Genomic DNA, 21,969 nt, shown 5'->3' on the forward strand with positions numbered 1-21,969 from the left:
TTTGTCAAATTTAATCCTTTAACTTTTGAAAATGCGTAAATTTAATTATATTAACCAAACTTTGTTGAGTTTATTTAACTAAATTCACACATTTTTAAAATTAAAAAATTAAATTGGAATAAAGTTTTGAAGATTGACTAATTTTAATTTTCACTTAAATTTAAAAGACAAAAAACATTTTAACCCAAAAATAAATTACAAAAATAAAACATTCATAAATAAATCAATCCACAAATCCACGATCACGATGAATCGAGCTGAATTACAAAATTTCTCTCTTACAAAAGATAAGTTGAACTTAGCTTATTCCTTTCTAATCCAAATTGTGCTAAGCCAACCCGTGATAGCTCTATCCATAAATCCAATTAAGTTCTTTTAGTATATAACAGAAGCTAGGCTTTTGGCTTCTGCACCATGAATCCACGACTCCAACAGCGTGACTCATCGCCAAAATCATAATAGCAGGTCGAAAAGTGCTAATTACCAGTTAACTCTCGCTGGCATTAATTGCGTTTCCAATAAAGAATTTTGTGAACTACAGAGTTTCAATCTCCACAAGTGGACAGGGAGCAAGATTGTACTGATAGCATAACGATAGGAAGCTTCTATACAACAAATTTAAAATCCCACATCATATTTTCATTGCCCAGATGTTAAATGTCCTATGTAATAGGAGGATAAGTTGATACAACTAGCAGTTAATATTAGAGGCTAGCAAAGTCAGCATGCATTGAGTTGCTTTTCTTCTGTGTGGATAAGCCATGGAAAACATAACAGGAATCAAGAAACAATTATGCAATGTAAAGCATTGTGAATTGGAGATACCTACTCTGAAAGAAGATACTAGACAGTTCATTGATATGCCTACATAGATAATAATAGATGCTCAAACTTATTTGTGTCTATGGAGCCTGGGTATAATACTAAGGTTGACCTAGTAAAAGTTGGAAAGAAGGGTGAAAGAGGATGTGGGTTCAATTTTCTTACTAACATTTGAGAAATATAAAGTTGGTTTGAAAGATTTGAAAACATTTGAGAAATATAAAGTTGGTTTGAAAGATTTGAAAAAGAAGGTAAAAGAGGTTATGAGTTCAACTTTCCCACTAACAAAACTAATAACAAACATTTGTCGATAAAAAAAATAAAACAAGGACAAAATTTTCGTTGACCCAAAGGAATTTCACTGACATGGTCCGAACCGATGACCTAATAAATTATACTCATTCTATTGAAATTCCAAGAGCTTTCATGAGGAAAGCATACTCATATGCAGTTTCGTCACATTGAGCAGAGTGACCACCTTCGCCAAAATGCCCTCCTATCATACTTGTTTTCATGATGACACTAAGAGAACAACGAGGGCAGGTACTATCTCGTACTTTAGCAACCCATTTTGCACCTTCCCAAACTCCAACCCTGAGAATGAATGTCAAATACTAACATCAACATTATTGAAGCGATTAGAAGTTGCTCAATGCATAATAATTAGGATGTAAAGTATGCATATCAATAAAATTGTGTGTGTGTGTAGATGATTCGAAGGAATTAGATTACCTTGAATCATTAACTGCTGCCGTAACCATAACTGAAGGAAAACAACTGTTTGGAGGAATGTTGTCATAAGGAGAATAACTAAGAATAGAATCCAGATTTGATTGTAGCTGAGGATTTCCGAATTCTTCATAGTCCAAAAGTGTGAGGGGTAGAGTGGGATCCAACAATGTGTTGCATATATCAAGAAATGGTACCTGGTGTGTATAACCCATCCAATTATGAGGGGGAGGTATTTAAAGGTATGAAAATATGAATAATGTGAACTGACAAAATTAACTATCAGCTATAAATAAATAAAAAATGAGTGAAATTATTTAATTTAGTAAATATGACACTCTATTTAATTGATACATAAAATGCAAAGCACACCCAAATCTATATGATAAATGTGCACGAGAGAAGACATAACATTTTAATTAATGGACATCTAATTAATAGTGTAACTAACATAAGATAATGTAAGTAGTTATATCTAATGATATCTTAACCTATCTAACACATTTTGAGGCTCACCTAGTGAGATATGATTTCAGATTATCAAAAGCTAATTTTGGTCCTCCAGAGGTTATTTTACAAAGTATGTTATTTATTAAAAAACATTTGAAATTAATTCTTCAAATCTCAAGGTTCTTCCTCTCTAAGTAACCTTGTATAATATATTCTATTTCGCTAAGGGTTGACAATTGTTTAGTCTTCTGAATTCTGACAAAAACATTGCTACGAACGAATTTCAGCCAAACAGTAGAGACATGGTAGTAATTGATGGGCTTAAATTTGAAATAAGCAAGATGTTTTCGCACTGCTCACCATCTCTGAAAAGCTCAAAAGCAAATCCTTCATTTTTTGTTACAATCACGATTATATTAAACTTACTTTTAATATAACAGCACGAAAGAGTTGGGGACACATATTCACAGCTGCACCAACCAGAAGGCCGCCTGCACTCCACCCAATAGCACAAAGCAGATCACTCTGAACATAACCCTTATTAACTAAGTAGTTGCCACAGGATACAAAATCAAATATTGAATTCTGTTTGTTTAATCCACTCCCAGATTTATGCCATGAAGGACCTCCACCACCACCACCTCTGTTACAACACAGGTTGCCGCATAATTAAAATTTAAAAACATAAAACTTACAAAGAACATAATAAAGTTATCCTATTTGTCATGGTCAACAGGGCCATAAATGTAAAACATGTATGCAAATCATATGAAACAAGTCAGTACTCATAACAGGCCGACATGAAAACTAAACTGTAGAAATAGATGCCAGGTAACCAACCTTACATCAGCAAATGCCAGTACCCAACCACGGTCCAGTAAACTCAGGCGATCTGAACACCAGCTCTTATCCAGATCTTCTCCGTACGCTCCATAGCCTACTAAGAGTCCAGGGGATTGACCCTTCTTCCAGGATTCTCTAGAGTACACAATAGTTAGTGGAACCATTACGCCATCATTGGAAATAACTTCCTCCCTCTGACAACAGTATATTTGAGAAAAGTCCTTCCATCTCTGTGAATTAAAATTCGTGGCACATTCTTTCTTATCACTACATGCCTCGTGAATTGTACTCTTATTTAGCTCAAAAGTTGGGATAGACGACCAACCAACAGAATCACAGTTCAATTCCTCTTGATGCACAATAGAGTATGTATGTTTTGACATGTCATAGTCAACAACTAAATCCGGCATCTGTTCACTCACCCAAAAACCAGAGAAAATGAAAGAAGCTTCCAAACTAAAGAAGATAAATCATAGATATAATACTTCAAAAATATGCATTTCAACGAAATCATAAAAATTAAATGATAACATTCAAGATAGTAATACACGTTTAATTAATTAAAATTTCTTCTAGTAATTACATATGCTCATTGAGTAGATTTGAAATGAGCCAATCTACAACAATTGATTCAATTAGTAATGCCAAAAATTACAAAGTCTGGAGCTCAACAATTATCACCCAACGCACTATCAAATACTCAGCTCGCACAATTATAAACAAATAGTATTTATAGAGTGTCTCCGCAATATAGATTATAAAGGGAAATGGTAAAATATTATGAAAAAATCTGGAAGGACAGGAATTGGACAATGCAATTGCTATTAAATTCAACCACGGTCCTACTGTTCTTGCAAACAACTTTAAGCATACAACAAGAAAACGTCTTAATTTTTTAATATATTAACATTTTACCGAGAAAGTAAGTGGCAAAATTCAGTTAAAATATGATATTTATTGGGTGCTTAACAAATTGATTTCCTTAATTTCTCTCATTATAGAATCGTTTCTTTTGTATACATTTTTTTAACTGATTTAGGTTAGGGATGGAAAACAAATCTTAAATATGTCATTTAATATTTTTTTAATGCTAGGAATAAATTTGAATCTATTAGTTGAATCATATTCTAAGGAATCAAATGTTATAGTTAAATCTTTAGACTTTCTAGATTCAAGGAATTGATCCAGAAGGATTCTTGAACTTTTCAATAACATTGAGTACCTGAATAAATACACACACACACACACACAATTATTAGTATTATTATATATATAATTAGGAGAGTACAGCAAAATGGAATAGATGAAGTTCAATCTCAGTACTTCTTATCGTTGTTATTCCTAATTTGGCAGTATTTGCTTTTGAAATTGAAATTGGAATCATGTTGAAACACTATTTCATGTAATTTTTACTATAAGTCAGATACAAATTACGATTACTGTAAGTTTGTAATTTGGGCTTATATTCTCTTTATTATAAATACAGTACTCTATGTATTTTATACACAAGGGAGATTACTTTTATACCTATTTTTCACTATATTCAACACTATACATTACAAAGCAGGTTAAATTAAGCATTGTGTTTAAAAAGAAACTTTGAATATAATTTATAATCAAAAATTTCAAATCATGTTTTTAAATGGATCATGGGAAACCATGCAAAGCAAAGCAATAAACACACACCCAAATACATATTGATAAACTTTATAAAAATCAAGATGTGAATTCTTACACATGTATTCAGCACCATCCACAGAACACCCACAAAGTTCAATATCAGTAGACTATTATTTGTAAAATCTTTACATTCACATTTACAAACAACACGAATTATGAAATCATCTGAGTCTAAAAATTGTGTATTGCATGCCTAATTGTTAATAATCATACCACGGGTGATGAAAGAACCACACGGTAAACCATACTGAGGAAGTCATGATTTGAACCTGGACTGACACTGCATGTATTTGATGGCAGAGGAAAGTACCATGGCTTCAGGTCTTGAATATATGATTGATGCTACAAAGAAATTCAAGGTCATATCTTAATATATGTAGGTTTTAAATTCGAACAAAAAAGTTTATTTATGTTTCATCTTAATGAAACTTTGTATAGAAAATAAGCATGGGTACATTCCAAGGTCAATTGCAAACTACTGCCAAAGAAAATGTCTAAATAGTTCACAATCTCAGGAAATCGATCCAATCCAATGAAGTCCATCAACCACTTTGGAGTTCAACGTTCATATTCAAATTCATCAACCACTTTGGAGTTCAACATATGAAGGCCCATGAAGATGATTATCCACCTCTCATCAATGATCTTCCAAACAAATTCATAACAATGAAAATACCAGTAATGTTAAATTGGAAACAACTACACGAATAAATGGTTAATTTTGAACGAAAAAAGGTTTAGAAATTTTACTTTTTCTTAGTATTATTAAATTTATATTTAATCTTCCCTTGTGCACAATCCATCTTGTCACATATGAAACCCATTGTGGGTTTTATATGTGAATCTAGTAACCGAAAGACCACCATGGAAGGGACAACAAGTCTAAGGTAAATGGCTACATTCTTCCAAAAGTGACTACCTAATATTACATTCTGAACTTTTCTCCCCACAACTACAATTCCAAACTTGCTTGTTTCCAGTCTTCAAAGCTGAACAAGTTCATGAACAATGTTTTCAATTCAGGAAAGCAAGCTAGAGTCTGATATGACATGGCAAAATCTAGTTATACCAGTTTTATCAAGTCTCTTCCTTTTGTAAACTTCTTCGATGGTTGATTAGCATTGCTTTATCATAAATGGAGGTGGTCATCCTTCTTCCCTTCTTGATAGTAAATTGATGGACCTATAAATGCTTCTCAAAATCTTCAAATATCAAATCAATGCAACACATAGCATGTGGAGTCTAGTACAAATACTTGCAATTTTACATCAACAATTATCCACCGGTGTTGAAATTTGCAGCATTATCAAAAACCATTTACACTACATTATCTTCTCCTCTCTAACAAATTCCATAGCATCATTCCGCATCTTAAGATGTCTGAGGTAGGCAATGAATAAAGAAACATACCTCCTTTATGGTTGTTCACGAGAAAGTTAAAAATTGAATGCCCTTTTTTTTTCTATTCACTCATAAGACATAATTGTACATCGTATTCTCTTCAATTCTTCCCTATACTCTATAAAGATAAGATCAATTTTATGCACTACTTGTTTTAAAAAATTTTCTCTAACGTCATAATAAGATGGAGGTTTATAACCAACACCATATCTCACAATTTTTCTAAAGTTGGATTTCTATTAACATTGAATGGAATGACACTTGTGAAAAATTCAACAGTTTAAGCCTCAGATTTTTCCTTTATCCCTTTTTTGTACAATTGATTTAAAGTAAATTGTACTACTACTACTACTACTACTACTGACTTATTTGGATTCTTCACCTTCTGTTACCATGGCAAATGACTCTCAAATAAAAGTTAATGGCATTGGTCAAACACAATCTTCTTCTAATCTTACTCTAGATTTTGTGCTTTAGATTCCCGGGTATCCTTTTAATATATTCTACATAATCAAGCTCACTCGCACTCAAAATTACTCTGTTCTTTTTGCTAATATTTTTGTTCTTACTCAGGATAAGCGTATCGAACAAACGATTGGAGCAGGACATGAGTCTCGATGATTATGCTATCTGTCACAATCAGTTGCTTGTATCTCCATTGTGTCTCAAGCTCTTGGACATCAATGCTTAGGTCATCCTAGTTCTACCAAAATGTGTCTCATGCTTCGCGGTCTTCTCACAGATCGTCTTTTCAATGCGAGTCTTGTCACTTACGAAAACAGACTCGTCATACCTATAGTACTCGAGTTAATAAATGTGATTCGTCACCTTTTGTTTTAGTGCACTTCGATAATTGGGGTTTTAGTTTGTACAGTTTATATAGTCATCACATGTAAGTCATTTTGTACAGTTGTAGGTTTTAGTAATGAGTTAGTTAGTACAGTGTTTGTTTGAGTATAGCTGTCAGTAAGCAATGACTATAAACATTTTTGTACTCACGTTTAGCACATTTAAGCCCAATTACTTAAAACTGTTACTGCACCCAAAGAATAAAAAAAAAGGTGCCTCTCTAGAAACAACCCTTATTGCACCCAAAGAAAAAAGTGACTCTGTTAAAACTGCCACTCACTGATAAAATAAAAGAGTGACTCCCTCCCTTCTATATCTGAGAAAAACTGCTACAACGTGACTCCCTCTCTTCCCACAAGTGAAACCCCTGTCTCCCTTCATTAAGATGTATTTAGACTGTGCTCTTCCATCTCCAAAATACACAAATTTTCACTTTTTTTTTTTCAGTTATTTAATGATGTACTATTTTATTTCATATATTGTGAAGTTCAATTATAAATTTTGAGTGGCATATAATGAGATTTTGTGTGAATATAAATTTCATAAAATTTGTAGGATCTTATAATCCGCGTTACTATCTTCTGATTTACGATTTATATTTTCCTCTCCGATCTTGAGTAAGATCTCGATTTTGACTACCTTTTCAGTGTGATGTGATAATTAAATTTTCAGTTCATGTTTAGTTCATCCTCTCTAATTCTATCTTCACTTTTGTTCTTCTAAGAAAACTCATAAACTCTACAAGTTTGCTAGTTGACCTGTTGGTTTGATGACCATGTTCGTATTCACATAATACCATGGTTAGTTTAGGAAATGAGAAGATGAGAGGCACTGAAATTCACTATATACATGTAGATGGTGCATAGCATACATGTCATTGCAACATAATACAATTTAATATCTAATGGCTAAACTTGTAATACATGTATAGACACACCAATACAGCAATTCACATTCTGGTTTTATGGCCATTTCAATTATAATCTTCAAAACATTTCTACATCTTCGTTAAAGTACTACATTCTATTAGCATTGGTTAAACATGATACACCCTGGAAGGTAATAGTGACGAACTTGTTCGTGTCATCATATTGGAGTATCTTTTATGTGGTACGCAGGGAATATTCATCAGGATCAAATGGTTTAGATGCTATAGAGGTGAACAAGAACAAAATATGAAGGCATAAACCTTTCTTTTCAGTTATAAACAAAAATTCCTAATAAATTGAAATTCATATACCTTCGAATCAACTTGCAAAGGAAAGTTCAATGAGCATAGCCGGGGAAGACCTTTCTTATTGAAGAAAAGAACCAAATATCCATTAAAAATGTCCATATCACATATGTCCATGTCATTGTCTGGAAGGATGATATTCTGAAGTTAAATAAGCATAATGAAGGGGATTTAGAGACAATTCACACACCACTCACAGATAACATAACTAAAAATTTGGATGTATAAAACTAATAAAAAATACCTGCAATTTAGCTGACTCTATATCTTCAACCCGGCATCTAACCAGGTAATAACCTTGACCAGACCACTGGGATTCAGGAATAGGAGCATTGGTAAGAATATAAAATAAACCAGAGTGGTGTTCCAAAAAGTACTGTACACCGGAAGTACGATTACATAACTTCTGTAAACCATTTGATGGATTGACAGAATCTATAACATAAACCTGTGATAAGAATCAAGATCAACAAATCACTAGAAAAGAATAATCTCATTATGTATTCGTAAAACAAGACAAGTAAATCCCTTCCTCGGATGAAGTTCTTGAGTTTGAATTCACTGTTATGAATTTCCCATCTTTCGTGCTTGTTATGTCCACACAAAAACTGGAATCATTTTCAGTAAATACTGGAAATTCATCCAGATGGTCATATCCAAGTTTTCTGCAGAGAACCCTGCCATAATAACATGACAGTTAGGATAGCATCTTACACTGAAACCCATTCTTTTTCCCACCACTGAAAACTAACAAATGAAATCTGATGATAAGACTTTGCCTGTAAGGTCGCTGATTTTCATCTGATTGAGTATAAAACAGAGAGCTTGCATCTTGAGCCCATGCCAAACTAACAGCACCATCAACTTTTGATTTTGGGTCTATTAATCCACTTCTGAGGTCTTTTACCTGAAGTGTGTATCGTTCCCCACCAGAAATATCAAGTGTGTATGCTAGGTAGTTGTGGTCAGGTGAAACTCTGCATGTTCCAACATTGACATACCCTACAATTTTAAGTATATTGTCAACAATCACCAATAGGAGAAAAAAGAGAAAGAATTTAAAGTACAATTTGAAGAATGAGTACAAATTATCCCATGAAGGCTGGCCAAAGGACCAAGCTAGCTGTAGATCTTTAATATTCAAGAGAAGCAAGTTTAATTAATCAAAGATGCCAAGCTTGTATCTGTTTGGATTTTTGCAATTTTACAATTTCAACAACAATTATAGAAGCAGTAAACTGCTACTTGACTAACTCCATTAAAATATGACAGAGTAAGGATGTCATGTTTCTGTCAGATACCCATCCTTTATTACTGATAACTTCCTTTCCCCAGCTATTATCGCTGATTTTGAAAAGGAATGAAAACTAAAAATAAATGGTGAGACTAGAAGGCATACCATATTTCTCTGCAAGTTCATTCCAGTCAAGTAAAATCTCCTCCCTTTTTGATCTTGTCATTCCATAGTGAAAAACAAAATTCTTCAGCCAACCAGTTTTCTCCATTTCCAGCCTCCTACAAAGTATAGGATATTCCTTTCCCTCTGGAATATACTGGTAATACATCCTAGAAAGAGGAGGTGAAAATGAAATCAATTAAACTTGGAGTCAAAGTAAATAGAAACGGTACATTGCTGTAGTTAGCGGAGGTCCCAGAACTTGTTTTTGTATTCATTTTCTGTTTTCACGTTTTATTACAAAAGTGTTACCTTGTTTATTTGTTTCTAATTTTCAAAAGTTTGAACAGGAAAAAGTTAAAACAATTTTCAATTATTTTCTGTTTTCTGGGATCTTAAACTTTTGAAATCCGGACATTAAGAGAAAACAATGGCGTTTAAAGTGAGAGCAGAAAAAGAAAACAAAAGGAATTCTTAAACCAAATGGTCCCTTAGTTTCAGATTTTTTACACCGCTAACAACAGTCCAACATATGCATTTATATTAGTTCTACTATTCACCAACTGCCATAGTACACAAAACATTCAGCACGAGACACCCAATTCTTCCACCTCAAGCAACACATGTGGATGCATATCAGGTGAAAGAAGGCTATCTTGAGAATAAAAGAATACATCAATAGTCAAGATTAGATCCAAGTAAAATCATTTTCAGTTTTTCATGTATAGTTGTATGGTCAAAATTAGTTATTCTCTCCTCTCACATCCAAAAAAAGAGAACAATGTTATAACATTTGCTAATATAACACTAGAAAAATCGGGATATCAATTATCTTACATCCAAAATCGTAAATAAAACCTATCAAAAGCAAAAATTCGTCCAGAAATATCTTCTCAGCTCTGACATCTCATCACTAATCTACTTCATCTTTTATTTTAGCATAATTCACTAATTTAGTCTCTAAATTTATAAAAAGAAATAGACTTTAATTCATATGTGTTGTTATTGTAAATTTTTTATAGGCTTAGTAACCCGTTTTCTAAGAAAGACTTCTTTAACACAATCTTATTAGTTACTAAATTTATTGAAAACTACAAAATCATGAAAGAAAATCTTTAAGCAGAATTAGACTCATAAAGTTTCACCATTTTCAATAAATTTCAAGTGATAGTGCGTATTCAAAAGAGGGTGTAGCATTTCTCAAAACTTTAATGAAATCCATGAATCAGAGATCATGATAATGATAAGTTTAAAGATAATGAGAGTAGAACTCAACAAACGCATCATACATGGCAATTGTACATCATAATTGGTTCGAGAACGCAGTCAAAAAGTCAATGGATGGACTATTTTTTCAATGAGCATTCCTTAGTGCATTTGTGAATTAAAATGATATTATCATAACTTCACAGACTAAGTTAACCTATATTGGTAATTTCAAAGATTAACAAGGTGCATTATACTTTACTTTTTTCATAGATGAATAAAACAAAAAGAAAAAGATGGAGAAAGGTGGAACAAACCAGGGTCCCCAACGTTCAGGGGGAGTGGAAACGGTGGGCGGTAACCGTGCTTTCATCTCAGAGGACAGAACAGAACGGAGTTTGAGAGTGTCAGCCATGAAGCCATCGGCGTAGACGTTTTCGCGGTTGAGATGCTTTAACAGATTCGGGTCGTCGCTGTTGGACATCCAGTGATATGGGTCCTGCCACGTCTTACCGTGAACCGACACCGTGAATGGCACCTTCTTCGGAGACGGCGGAGCTTGCGGCGGCGGCGGCGGTGGAGAAGAGCTTCTCCGCCGGCACGCGGAAGAAAAGGAGGAAGAGTGTGTGAATATGATGGTGCGGCATGACTTGATGAGTGTGGTGTTGGAGTGGCCAATTGCGCGAAATGCCATGGAAGAAGTTCTCAAATTCGAACTCGGTCACGTGTAGTGAAAGTAACCATCACATTAGGGTGATTCATTTGTTCTCAATACAACATTTTTTAGTAACGAGCTACTTCTTTAAATCGATTTTACAATGCAACTAAAAAATAATTATAATTGCAATTTTTTTATTTATGGACATTGTCCATTATATTTCCTCAAATTCAATTGAATTTCCTTCTCGTTTATAGTTGAGTCTCTTTTCATAATTTTTTTATTGAAAACATTGTAAAACTTATTGATTGAAACTTTATAACAACGTGATAATTATGAATGTTGAGATTCTAAAGACACCCAAAGAGACATTTAGCACTTCTTTCAACATAAAAAGTGCAAATTATAACATATTTTCAAAAGCATGCGTACATAATCCATTTTGATGATCAACAACCTCGTTTCCTTTTTTTTATCAACATCAGGTCATTCCAAATGTTATCAGTATCATGACTTTTTGGATGTGTACAATGACCTATATTATTTAGTACACGTTTTTGGTATCATCTTGAGTAACATCTTTGATACGAATGTTCAAACAACTTGAGACCAATAAGAAGAACAAAATTTGAAGGTAGAAGATGATACACATTTTATAAGGAAAGTTAACAACAAAGTTAAGGTCAAAGTATATGTTGAAGGTAACTCTTTTTACAATGCAGGATGGATAACTATCAAGTCACGATTTCCTCTATCATTTTCGTCTTTTCAATTTTTAAGTCTTCGATCTAAGGAGGACAAACACTTTTAATCTTTTATTCCTCAACTTCGATATTTAAACTTAGTTGTTGATCTCAAGTGGTGGAGTTATCTACAAAGACACACAAATGTTTAAGTTAGTATCATATTAATAGTTTGTTCTTGGAAGGATAATCGATAACATCCCATTTTTGTTAGTTTTACTTTTATAAAAATGACTTGTTAGTCTTAATAAATTTGTTTTTATATAGTGTTAGTGGTCAAAATGCATGGCTTAACTTAATGCCACGAGGCTAAACTGAAGCACGAATGGCTGACCTAGCTAACATATCTTGAGGAGAAGCTCTTATTAGTTGCACCTAGTTTGAACGATGAAGGTAAGTTGGGGCGCGATGGAGGCTCGAGAGCAAGACCACCAAGAGAAGATTGAAGAATGGAAAGTTGGTGCACATACGGGAAGGAATCTTAGCCAAATAAAAAAGTGAGTTGGGTGGCCTTGGGGTTCAATTTGTTGGCTGCAAGAGTAGAGCGCGAGGTCGAGGTTTGTTAGAGGTTTTTATCGATATAAATGGAGAGAATCAAGTTTTGGAAAGGGGGATTCGTAATGTTTTAGAGGGTTAGGCAAGGATTTACTTTTTCTCTTTTTTTGTGAGAGAGAGCCATTATAAAAGGTGAGGGTTTCTTATTCCGGTGAGCACAAAGTGGCCGATGGGATTGGGACTCCTTCATTGTGCAAAGCATCTTTGCTTGGTTCAATCACGAGCACAAAGTGATTAGGGAAGTTCAGAGTAAAATTTACTTGTACTATTTCATTTTTTTTATAACTCTCGTGATGTTCGTTTCCATTTGTGATGAAATACAAAGTGCAATCCAATTTCAATTTCTACTTTCCAGCTTTGAGCTTTATTTCATTTAAGTTTAATCTCTTTTATGCCTTTCGTATCTTACTTGTTAGTTTCGTTCCTTCAATTTTAGTTTATGCTTTCAAGTTTTCGATTCAGTTTTGTGTTGCTACGATGGTGCCTTAATCATAGAATCTTGATTTTGCACATATTTTTGTGTTTTCTGATGGAGACCATATGACCCCAAAGTAGGATAGCTTTTCGAGAGGTCTTCTGAAGTGAAAAGGAGTTTATAGTTATTCATTGGAACAATTTTAAGAATGCACTTCCTTTACTATTTTTTTTTTCATTTTATTCCATCTAGTTAATGACCAAATCATGGCATTGAGCTTATCCCATGGCTCTAATTTGCATTTTAAGTTGAGTTAGTATAAATATTCATTCATATTTCTATTTCATATATTTTCTCAACTTTTAGTTCCAAGATGTAATAGTAAATAAATTTAGGATAATTATATGCATTACATAGTTGATTATGCATAAGTAGAGTCAACATCTAATATAGTGTCAACTGCATTTTTTCTTTTGCTTCATTTTCCCCCATTTGCATTGCTTTTATTTTTTTCGCAAGGGTAGCTATATAATCTAAGCTTAATACATACCATTTCCATGAATTTGACCCAAGTCTTCTTCCCTATATTACTTTAAGGGGAAACTTGGTTTTGTTGGCCTTAATGCGACTAGAGGCAGTCTAGCAGTAATCTAGTTCATAGAAAATTCACCCCTTTACCTTGGGTGTTTACCTATTTATAGCATTTCTTATTGGATTTTTACTCTTCAAGTGATTAAGGGGGCCCAATTATGCATAATCAGGATTTAGGTTTTGCTTTGTGTCTAATCCATGTTTAGCTATGTTAATCGTTGGTTGGTTTCTCAGCCATGTGAGCCGAGAAAGTGCAATGGAAATATTCGTGAGGTTGAGGATATATTTATGTTGGAACTTTTTTGCCTGGTTAAATAGGTTCAGGGTATGCCGAGAGGCCAAATTGGAGATGTCGTGGTATTTAGTGGTTAGGTGATTGTGTAGAATGTTGTCTAGTAGTCGAGTGAGTTTGGTTTTGTGTCGAGAAGTCGAGAAGTCGATGAGCTAAGTAGTTGTGTAGTATATTGCCCCCCAAACTCAAGTAAGTACACAGATTCTTGAAAGAAACTCTCTTTCATTGCCTGGTTATCATCATATACATACGGTATACTAATATTTAAGCAAAAGCAACAATTGTAGAAGTCTAAGTCAAGACCTTGAAAAAAGCATAAGCTTTACGAGCCCTTTCCACCACCACCACTAATATCAATTGTCCATGTTCTCTCTCCAATGCTTATCATGGTGTTCACAATTAGTTCTTATTTTATCACTCTTGACATCATGTGAACTATGTTCGATGAGTATAACATGCTACAAACTCAGAAGATGGAGAAGATGACAATGTTTTTGTTTAAGTACATGTGTTAGAATATGTTGCAATTATTAAGCTTTCAAAAAGCCTCAAGACTATTCTCCATATAGCTTGTAGCACCTTCTCAAATAAACAATCCAACCCTCATCTTCTCAACATCTGTTGCCTTCCAATTTTACACTTAATCAACCATTGCCATTACCAAATTCACCAAAGTAGTGATGTCGAAGCTACCTCCAACATTTATTTATGACAAAAGGGAGAGAACATATATTCTTTGATGCATAGTGTAGTATATAAGGTAGTGTAATCTTCCATACTTTTGTATAAATAATACTATTTAGATGTATATGTTTTTATTGCATCAAACTCGCAGTAGGGATGTGTTTCTATCTTTACTTTGTTGTAACATACTACATCATTTAGCACACAAGTAGAACAAACAACACAATAAATTTTATAGTAGTTTACCCACACTCGCAAGCTATGTCCAGTTCTTCCTTAAGCAAATTGCTTATGAGGTTATGTTAAATAATCAATTGATTACATTGAATACAAGAATCACTCCTAGTTGTCACGAATACACAAACCAATCTTGGTTAGACTATTTGAACCTACCCTTGATATTAAGACCTCTCACAAGTAAATAACACTATCAAAGAGAACACAGTTTAAGATCACTAGGTTTACCTCACAAAGTGAAGAATTACAAAGGCTTACGCACACCCACAATGCTAGAACGTCACTTAGAATATTGAAGGAATTGTAGATTGTAGATATGCATTTTTCATCTTTGTCTTATGTCCTTTATATAGACTTATAAGATGATTGTTCCAATTTCATTTTAGCTATAAGATTTTATTATGTTAATAAAATAATTCAGATAATATGAATCTTCAAATGCCTTAGGGGGAAGGACTCGCGCGAGCAGTGCTGGACGAAGCGGAAGCGATCTTGTTCTTCAATTAGAATCTTCATTTGCATTTGATCTAGATGCTTTACATAAAAAGATATAATATGAATCTTCAATTGAACTTTAGCCTTTATTATGTTAATAAAATAATTCAAAATAGATTTGCATATATGATAATTAATCACAATTAAACAAAAATTTAGATATTTTTGTTTGCTTAAGTGAATGATCATTGGAATGTTTGTCATAAAACATTTCTAAACATAGAATATAGGCGTCTAAGATGATGTTTAATTTTTATTTATTTTTTTTATCTTTATGACTTGATTTTTATTTAAACTCACATTAAGAATACTTACGTCTATTAAACAAAAACTTAGATACCTTTGTTTCCTTAAGCGAATGATCATTGGACTGTTTGTCATAAAGCATTTCCAAACAAAGAATATAGGCGTTCAAGATGATGTTTTAAACACTTAATTTTTATTTAAAATCCTCATTATCTTTACGATTTGATTGTTATTTAAAATCATATTAAGAGTACTTAGAATCAGTGTAGTAAGTATCGTATGATTCACGATATGATGTGATATAGGTGATTGGTGATACAAATCACATGTTGTATCATTTTTGTTCATGAATTATGTTCGATACGATACAATACATACCTGAATCGTACGAATCGCAATTCGAAACACGATATGGGTTATATTTGGTTTTTGAATGGGGTCGGGTCGACCCATCCATTTGAAACCCTAATTTTTTTCCCTTTTGTATTTTATCGCGCTGATTAACGTTACTCTATTCTTCTAACATCATCTCTTTCACGTTTTCTGCTCCTCTTGTCTTTCTTATCTTCTCTCCTTTTTCTTTCCTTCCTTCGTTTTCATCTACGTCTGAACGAGACACAAGTACCGATGATTGCGTCATGGTCATGTGGTTACGTAGTTGTAGTGCAGTGGTCGTGCAGTGTTCTGGTGGTGTTTGCGTAGTGTTTTGGTGGTGTTTGCGTAGTGTTCTGTCAGTGTTCGCACAATGTTCTGATGGTGTTCGCACTTCTAGAGTTTATGCACAATGTTCTCGTGGTGTTGCCACAGTAATCTCGCGGTGGTCGCGCTGTGCTACTGTGGTGGTCACACAATGTTGTGATGGTGGTCGCGCGATGCTGCGGTGGTGCTGTGTTGTGGTGCAGTATCCTTTGTTTTATGTCTGTTTTGTGCAGGGAGTTTCTCACGTTTTAGGTTCTATTTTTGTGCTTCAGACATGAGCAAATCAAACACAAAACAAGAAGTTGATATTACATGGAATTACTGTGATAGTGTTCCACCAAATAGATTACAAGTGAAGTGTAAGTTTTGTTCTCATACTTGTTGGTGTGACATAGCAAAGATGAAACAACATCTTGCTGGGACAAAGAAAGATTTCATTCCTTGTTGTATTGTTCCAGATGAGATGAAGGAAATCTTTGTAAATATGCTGAAAGGTAAAGAAAAAAAATAGAGGATGACATGTTTGATTTAGGAGACAAATCAAGAAAAGTGACAAAAGGAAAGAGTGATCTTCAGTAAATGACTATCAATGCATCTTATATGAATAGAGAAAATGTAGTTAGAGAAATTTGCAACTACATTTATGGTAATGCATTGCCATTTAATATTGTAAGGAGCCTTCTTTTCATCCAAATGTTAAAGGCAGTTGGAAAGTATGGCAAAGGTTTGAAGCCACCTTCTTATCATGAGGTGAGGGTTTCTATTTGACAAAAGCTGTGGAGATTGTTCAACAAAGTTTACAAAAGTAAGGTTGATTGGGAAAAATGGGGATGCACGTAATTGATGTGTGACAGTTGGACATATGGGAAAGGAAGATCACTCACAAATTTTCTTGTGAACAACCCAAGTGGGACTATTGTTTTGAAGTCTATTGATACTAGTGATGTTATTAAAGATGGAAAAAAAGTGTTTGAGTTGTTGGACAACATGGTGGATGAAATTGGAGAGGAGTATGTTGTCCAAGTAGTTATAGATCGAGCTTCTAACCTTATGGCAGCTGGGAGAATGTTAATGGAAAAGAGAACCAAATTATTTTGGTTCCCATGTGGAACACATCGTCTGATCTAGTGCTTAAGGATATTGGAAAGCTTCCGGTATTTTACAATACCATTTGCCAAGTAAAGAAAATGACCACTTACATTTATAGGCATATATACATGGGTTCTTAATTTGTTAGAAAGTTCTCTAATGGAAGGGAATTAGCAAGGCCAATTGTCACTCATTTTTCTACTTCTTATCTTACATTAAATTGTATTATGCAACAAAAGAATTCTTTTAGATCATTGTTTGTTTCAGAGGAATGGGCTACTAGTCCACATGCTACTAAAACTGAGGGTAAGCAAGTGTTGAATCTAATGTTGACTGATGATAGATTTTGGAGGTCAATCACCTATTGTTTAAAATGTGTGATTCCACTTGTGAAAGTATTGAGGTTGGTAGATGTTGATGCAAAACCAATTATCTCTTATATTTATGAAGCAATGAATAGAGTCAAGGAGCAAATTGCTGAAAATTTCCAAGTGATAAAGACAAGGTATAAAAAAGTGTGGAAAATTATTGACACTAGGTGGAATCTTCAACTACATAGGCCTCTCCATGCAACAACCTATTATCTCAATCCTAGGTAAGCTAATCACACCCAAACTTGTCCTATCAAGTAGCATTGTATTCCTTGTTCTCATCAAATTATTTTTTATTGTCTTAGATATCGCTATGACAAAAAATTCAATATGGATAGGGAGGTATTGATTGGTTTATATGAAACATTTGAAAAAATGGTTTTGGATATAGACATAAGAGTTGCAATTGATCAACACCTTTAAAAGTTCAAGGAAGCTAAGGGGCTTTTTGGAATGGACATGGCAATAGCTACTAGAAACAAGAAACAACCCGATAATGAAATTACTTTCATTACCATTTTTATATGATTTATAATTATAATTTTTAATTACATTACATTATGATTCAATACTTCTTTGTTTTGACAACTCTTTGGTGGGAGAGTTATGGTGGAGAAGGTAGAGTTGCAAAAGATAACCATGAAAATTTTGAGCCTTAGTGTAATATCCAAACTGGATATTACGGATTTAAATAATAAAATAAAATAAGAATATAAAAATTCATTAATTATAAATCTATTTCCAAAAAATGCGGGAAATTTCAAACTTTATTCAATCATAATATAACTGAATTCAACTTATAAAACTTAAATATAATATCCAAGTTTAATGATATAAAGTATTACAACTGATTCCAAAACATATTAAATAAAACTTTGTGAAATCTTTATCCCAGATTAGCCCCGCTTCGGCTCTACGTCTCACTAGATCCACCTGTAACATCATCTGCTCCCGTGTACCGTGCACACGATCATCGCCAACACAAGCAGATAGGGTGAGCTAATAGGATAAACATATACACAACACACACACACACACACACACACACACACACACACATATATATATATATATATATATATATATATATATATATATATATATATATACATATCACATAATCACTCAAAGGAATTCCATCCTTTTGATTTCATATCACATGGCTACAATCATGTTAATCGTGTTCTACATCTTCTAGTGAGTACCTCAAGATGTCTTGCTATCATACCTATCGACCACAACCGATAGAGCACGTGCAAGAAACCATGCTACGGATCACACACCATAACGCTACGTGGAGTTTCCAATATGAACATAGCTTGTAACGTCCCAAGACTACCAAACTCGTTAGTTAATTACTGAGGAGGGCAATCTATCTAGACCCATCCGTGCGGGCCACAACCAACACACTCACACCGACAACACGCGCCAACCTGAGCCACAACTCAAGAGTTCCTCGTGTTCATCCGTCATCCCGAGCCACAACTTGAGGGATGTCATTCCGAGCCACAACTCAAGGAATGCCATGTGCTTAACCCCTATCCCAAGCCACAACTCAGGGGATACGTTCTGAGCCACAACTCAAGGAACACCAGCAAGCCGACCTTTAAGGTATCATTGAAGCCTTGTAGATCACACACGTCAATAGTAAGAACACCAATACTGTTGCACGCTTCTAGACCGCCTGGCGGGGGACGTTTACCGCCTCTGAAAATACACACTCTGCAGACCCTGCTTAGCAGACCTACCCTCACTGACAGGCGCAAGTGTTCCAGGAGCTCACTAACGCAACAGCTATCGCTTGGCGAGACCACCTTCATCATCAGGCGCTACTTGCACCAAAACGTCACTGTTTCGTGGTTATCGCCTGACGGTTCAAACCCCGCCGCCAAGTGCTACACCAGTAACATACATCTGATTGGTTTTGCACAATTTTAGCTAAGTCCCAACACTTTAGTCTTGTAACACCATGCATCCAGGTTGTTGAATCCTCTTATATTTATGTCTTAATAATTATATTTATACCTTATGCATTAACCAATATCATTCACAACTTACAAAGTGTGTTATCCTTCAATTCTCTTTAATAATTCAACTTCCCACTAAATTGAATACAAAATCATTGGCTCTCAACCAATTTAACTGTCGTTTCTTTGCCTATTACAAGTGGCTATTGTACCTGCTCATCACATCATTTCTACATTAAGGCATCCCCTTTTAAATCATAATATTGGTAATCCTTACCCACATTCATCCTTAATTTAGTGACATGCTTTCCATAAATATTAAGAACACAAAATCTCACACAATTAAATTTAGTACCAAGAGAATCCAGTACTTTAATTGTCCAATTCACTTTAATACTTAAACATCTTCTATGGCTTCTCTCCCTTAACCTCACAAGTCATAAGTCCCTCTCCATTACCACAACTTTTCAATTTAGTCCAATCCCCCTAGTATTTCCAATCCCACAATTTCATCACCCATGACCCAATTTAGTTTCCCAACCCCACTTCGCACCCAAAAATCACCAACATGCAACTCTGGTGTGACGCCTAACGGCAGCCAAGGTGCCGCCAAGTAGTTCCTGCAGTTTCTAGGAACCCCAAATTTCTCCATGCCCTGCGAACCTTAACCCATGCACACAACTCTGATTTCAATCAATTTCACAACTCCATAGCATACGATTCACATTCCTAACGCATTCATTCACTCTTTCCAGTACAACTAAACCACCAATTTTCCTTAGGATAACAAAACCCCAATTTCCATCCCTAAAAGCATCTCTCCACTATTCCATTCAATCATGCCCTCAATTACGTGAAATTAATTGACGTTTGACATCAGAACATCCTTTAACCATTAAAATTAGCTTTCCCTCCGATCAGAATCATCCCAAAACCTAGAAAACACCAAAATCGAGCCCACATGGCTCGCGTCGCCTAACGGTTAAATCCCCACTGCCATGCCATTCATCAAAGAAACCAAAATTGGGTAACCCACTAAGCGTCGCCTGACGGACAGTCTCGTGCCGCCAGGCGGTTCCATCTTTGGAACCCATAATTAATATAGCAATGATGAGTCGCCTGGCGGGAAAAATTTCAGAAACCCGAAATTTATAAGATGAACAATATATATACACATTCAAATAACATGCTTTTCATACAAATAAACTATACAACTTAAAGAAACGGGTTTAGCTCCCATAACTTGGAATTTCCTTGCTTAAAATATAATGCTAGAGTCCCTTCCTTGATCACCAATGGTTCCTCTAAATTCTCCCACGGTCCAGCTCCTCAATTCCACTCACTAGCCACTCTTTTTCTTTGATTTCGTGCACCTTATAGCAGCCCTAAATGTACAAACTCAAAACCCTTCTTTTCTCTCTTAACTAGTCTTTTAATGGGGTCTTAATGGTAGATTAAATCCCAAAACGAAAATTGGTTTAAGTGGTTGATAATTGCCATTCAATGGTTCATTATGGGCTGTTTTCCAGCCCCTCTTGGCTATTAGGTTTTTCCTTTGCCCTTTCACATTCATGCCAAAGGAATTTTTGGCAAAAAGAAAGTTTTGTTTGGGTTCACCAAGGTTCAAACCCATACCCTACCAAAGTCAAATCAATGCACAACATTCAACCAATTCATGTTTCGTGATAATTCATATATATTCCTATGATTATATTGTCACTTAACATGATCAAGTATATTATCAAAATAATAATAATTTAAATAACATACAGTTGGCATACATAGGACTCAAACTGAAGTCCTTTCACACAATTAAGTACTCTCAACCATTTGAGCTAGTACTTTTCCACGTCATATAAGTAAGAATTAAATGTCATAAAGTCTCCCACTACCTGTATTTATTAATTAATTATTTATTTAATTAATTAATTTCCACAGGTCTTACACTTAGATGTAGTGCAACAAGGTATGAAAGGAATTGAAGTACATTTGACCAAGTTCATACTAAGAGAAGAAATAGATTGGAACAACAAAGATTAAATGTTCTTGTCTATGTAAAATACAATCTCCAACTTGAGCTGAGACAAAAGACTAGAGAAGACAAGGGGGAAACTTATGATTTCATATGTTTGTCGAATATAGAATCGAATGATGAATGGATCACTGAAAAAGAAAATCCTTGCTTGCCTATTAAAGATAGAGCTCCAAGAAAAAAAAGGAGGAAGAGAGGTAATTATTTCTATTCACAATTTGTAGAGTTAAAACTTAATGTCCAACAAACTACAACTAAACTCTACACACACACACGCAAACTACA

At 34.4% G+C, this 21,969-nt stretch overlaps 1 protein-coding gene and 1 pseudogene across 1 annotated transcript; one reads left to right on the forward strand and one right to left on the reverse strand.

Annotated features, from left to right (window-relative positions):
- Positions 1 to 219: 219 nt before the first annotated feature.
- On the reverse strand, positions 220 to 11,376 carry LOC114174083 (Prolyl oligopeptidase family protein). The gene is made up of 11 exons (XM_085669856.1): positions 10,928 to 11,376; positions 9,408 to 9,574; positions 8,788 to 9,010; positions 8,540 to 8,685; positions 8,253 to 8,455; positions 8,015 to 8,149; positions 4,738 to 4,866; positions 2,842 to 3,254; positions 2,428 to 2,644; positions 1,555 to 1,748; positions 220 to 1,416 (listed from the first exon to the last, which is right to left on the reverse strand). Exons 1-11 carry the CDS (start codon positions 11,302 to 11,304, stop codon positions 1,221 to 1,223), a joined length of 2,400 nt encoding a protein of 799 aa, XP_085525982.1. The 5' UTR covers positions 11,305 to 11,376; the 3' UTR covers positions 220 to 1,220.
- Positions 11,377 to 16,499: 5,123 nt separating this feature from the next.
- On the forward strand, positions 16,500 to 18,213 carry LOC114174537 (uncharacterized; annotated as a pseudogene).
- Positions 18,214 to 21,969: the final 3,756 nt, after the last annotated feature.

Source organism: Vigna unguiculata, chromosome 2, assembly GCF_037176805.1.
Source record: "Vigna unguiculata cultivar grain cowpea cultivar isolate G323 ecotype 2 chromosome 2, ASM3717680v1, whole genome shotgun sequence".
In the NCBI taxonomy this organism is placed as follows: domain Eukaryota; kingdom Viridiplantae; phylum Streptophyta; class Magnoliopsida; order Fabales; family Fabaceae; genus Vigna; species Vigna unguiculata.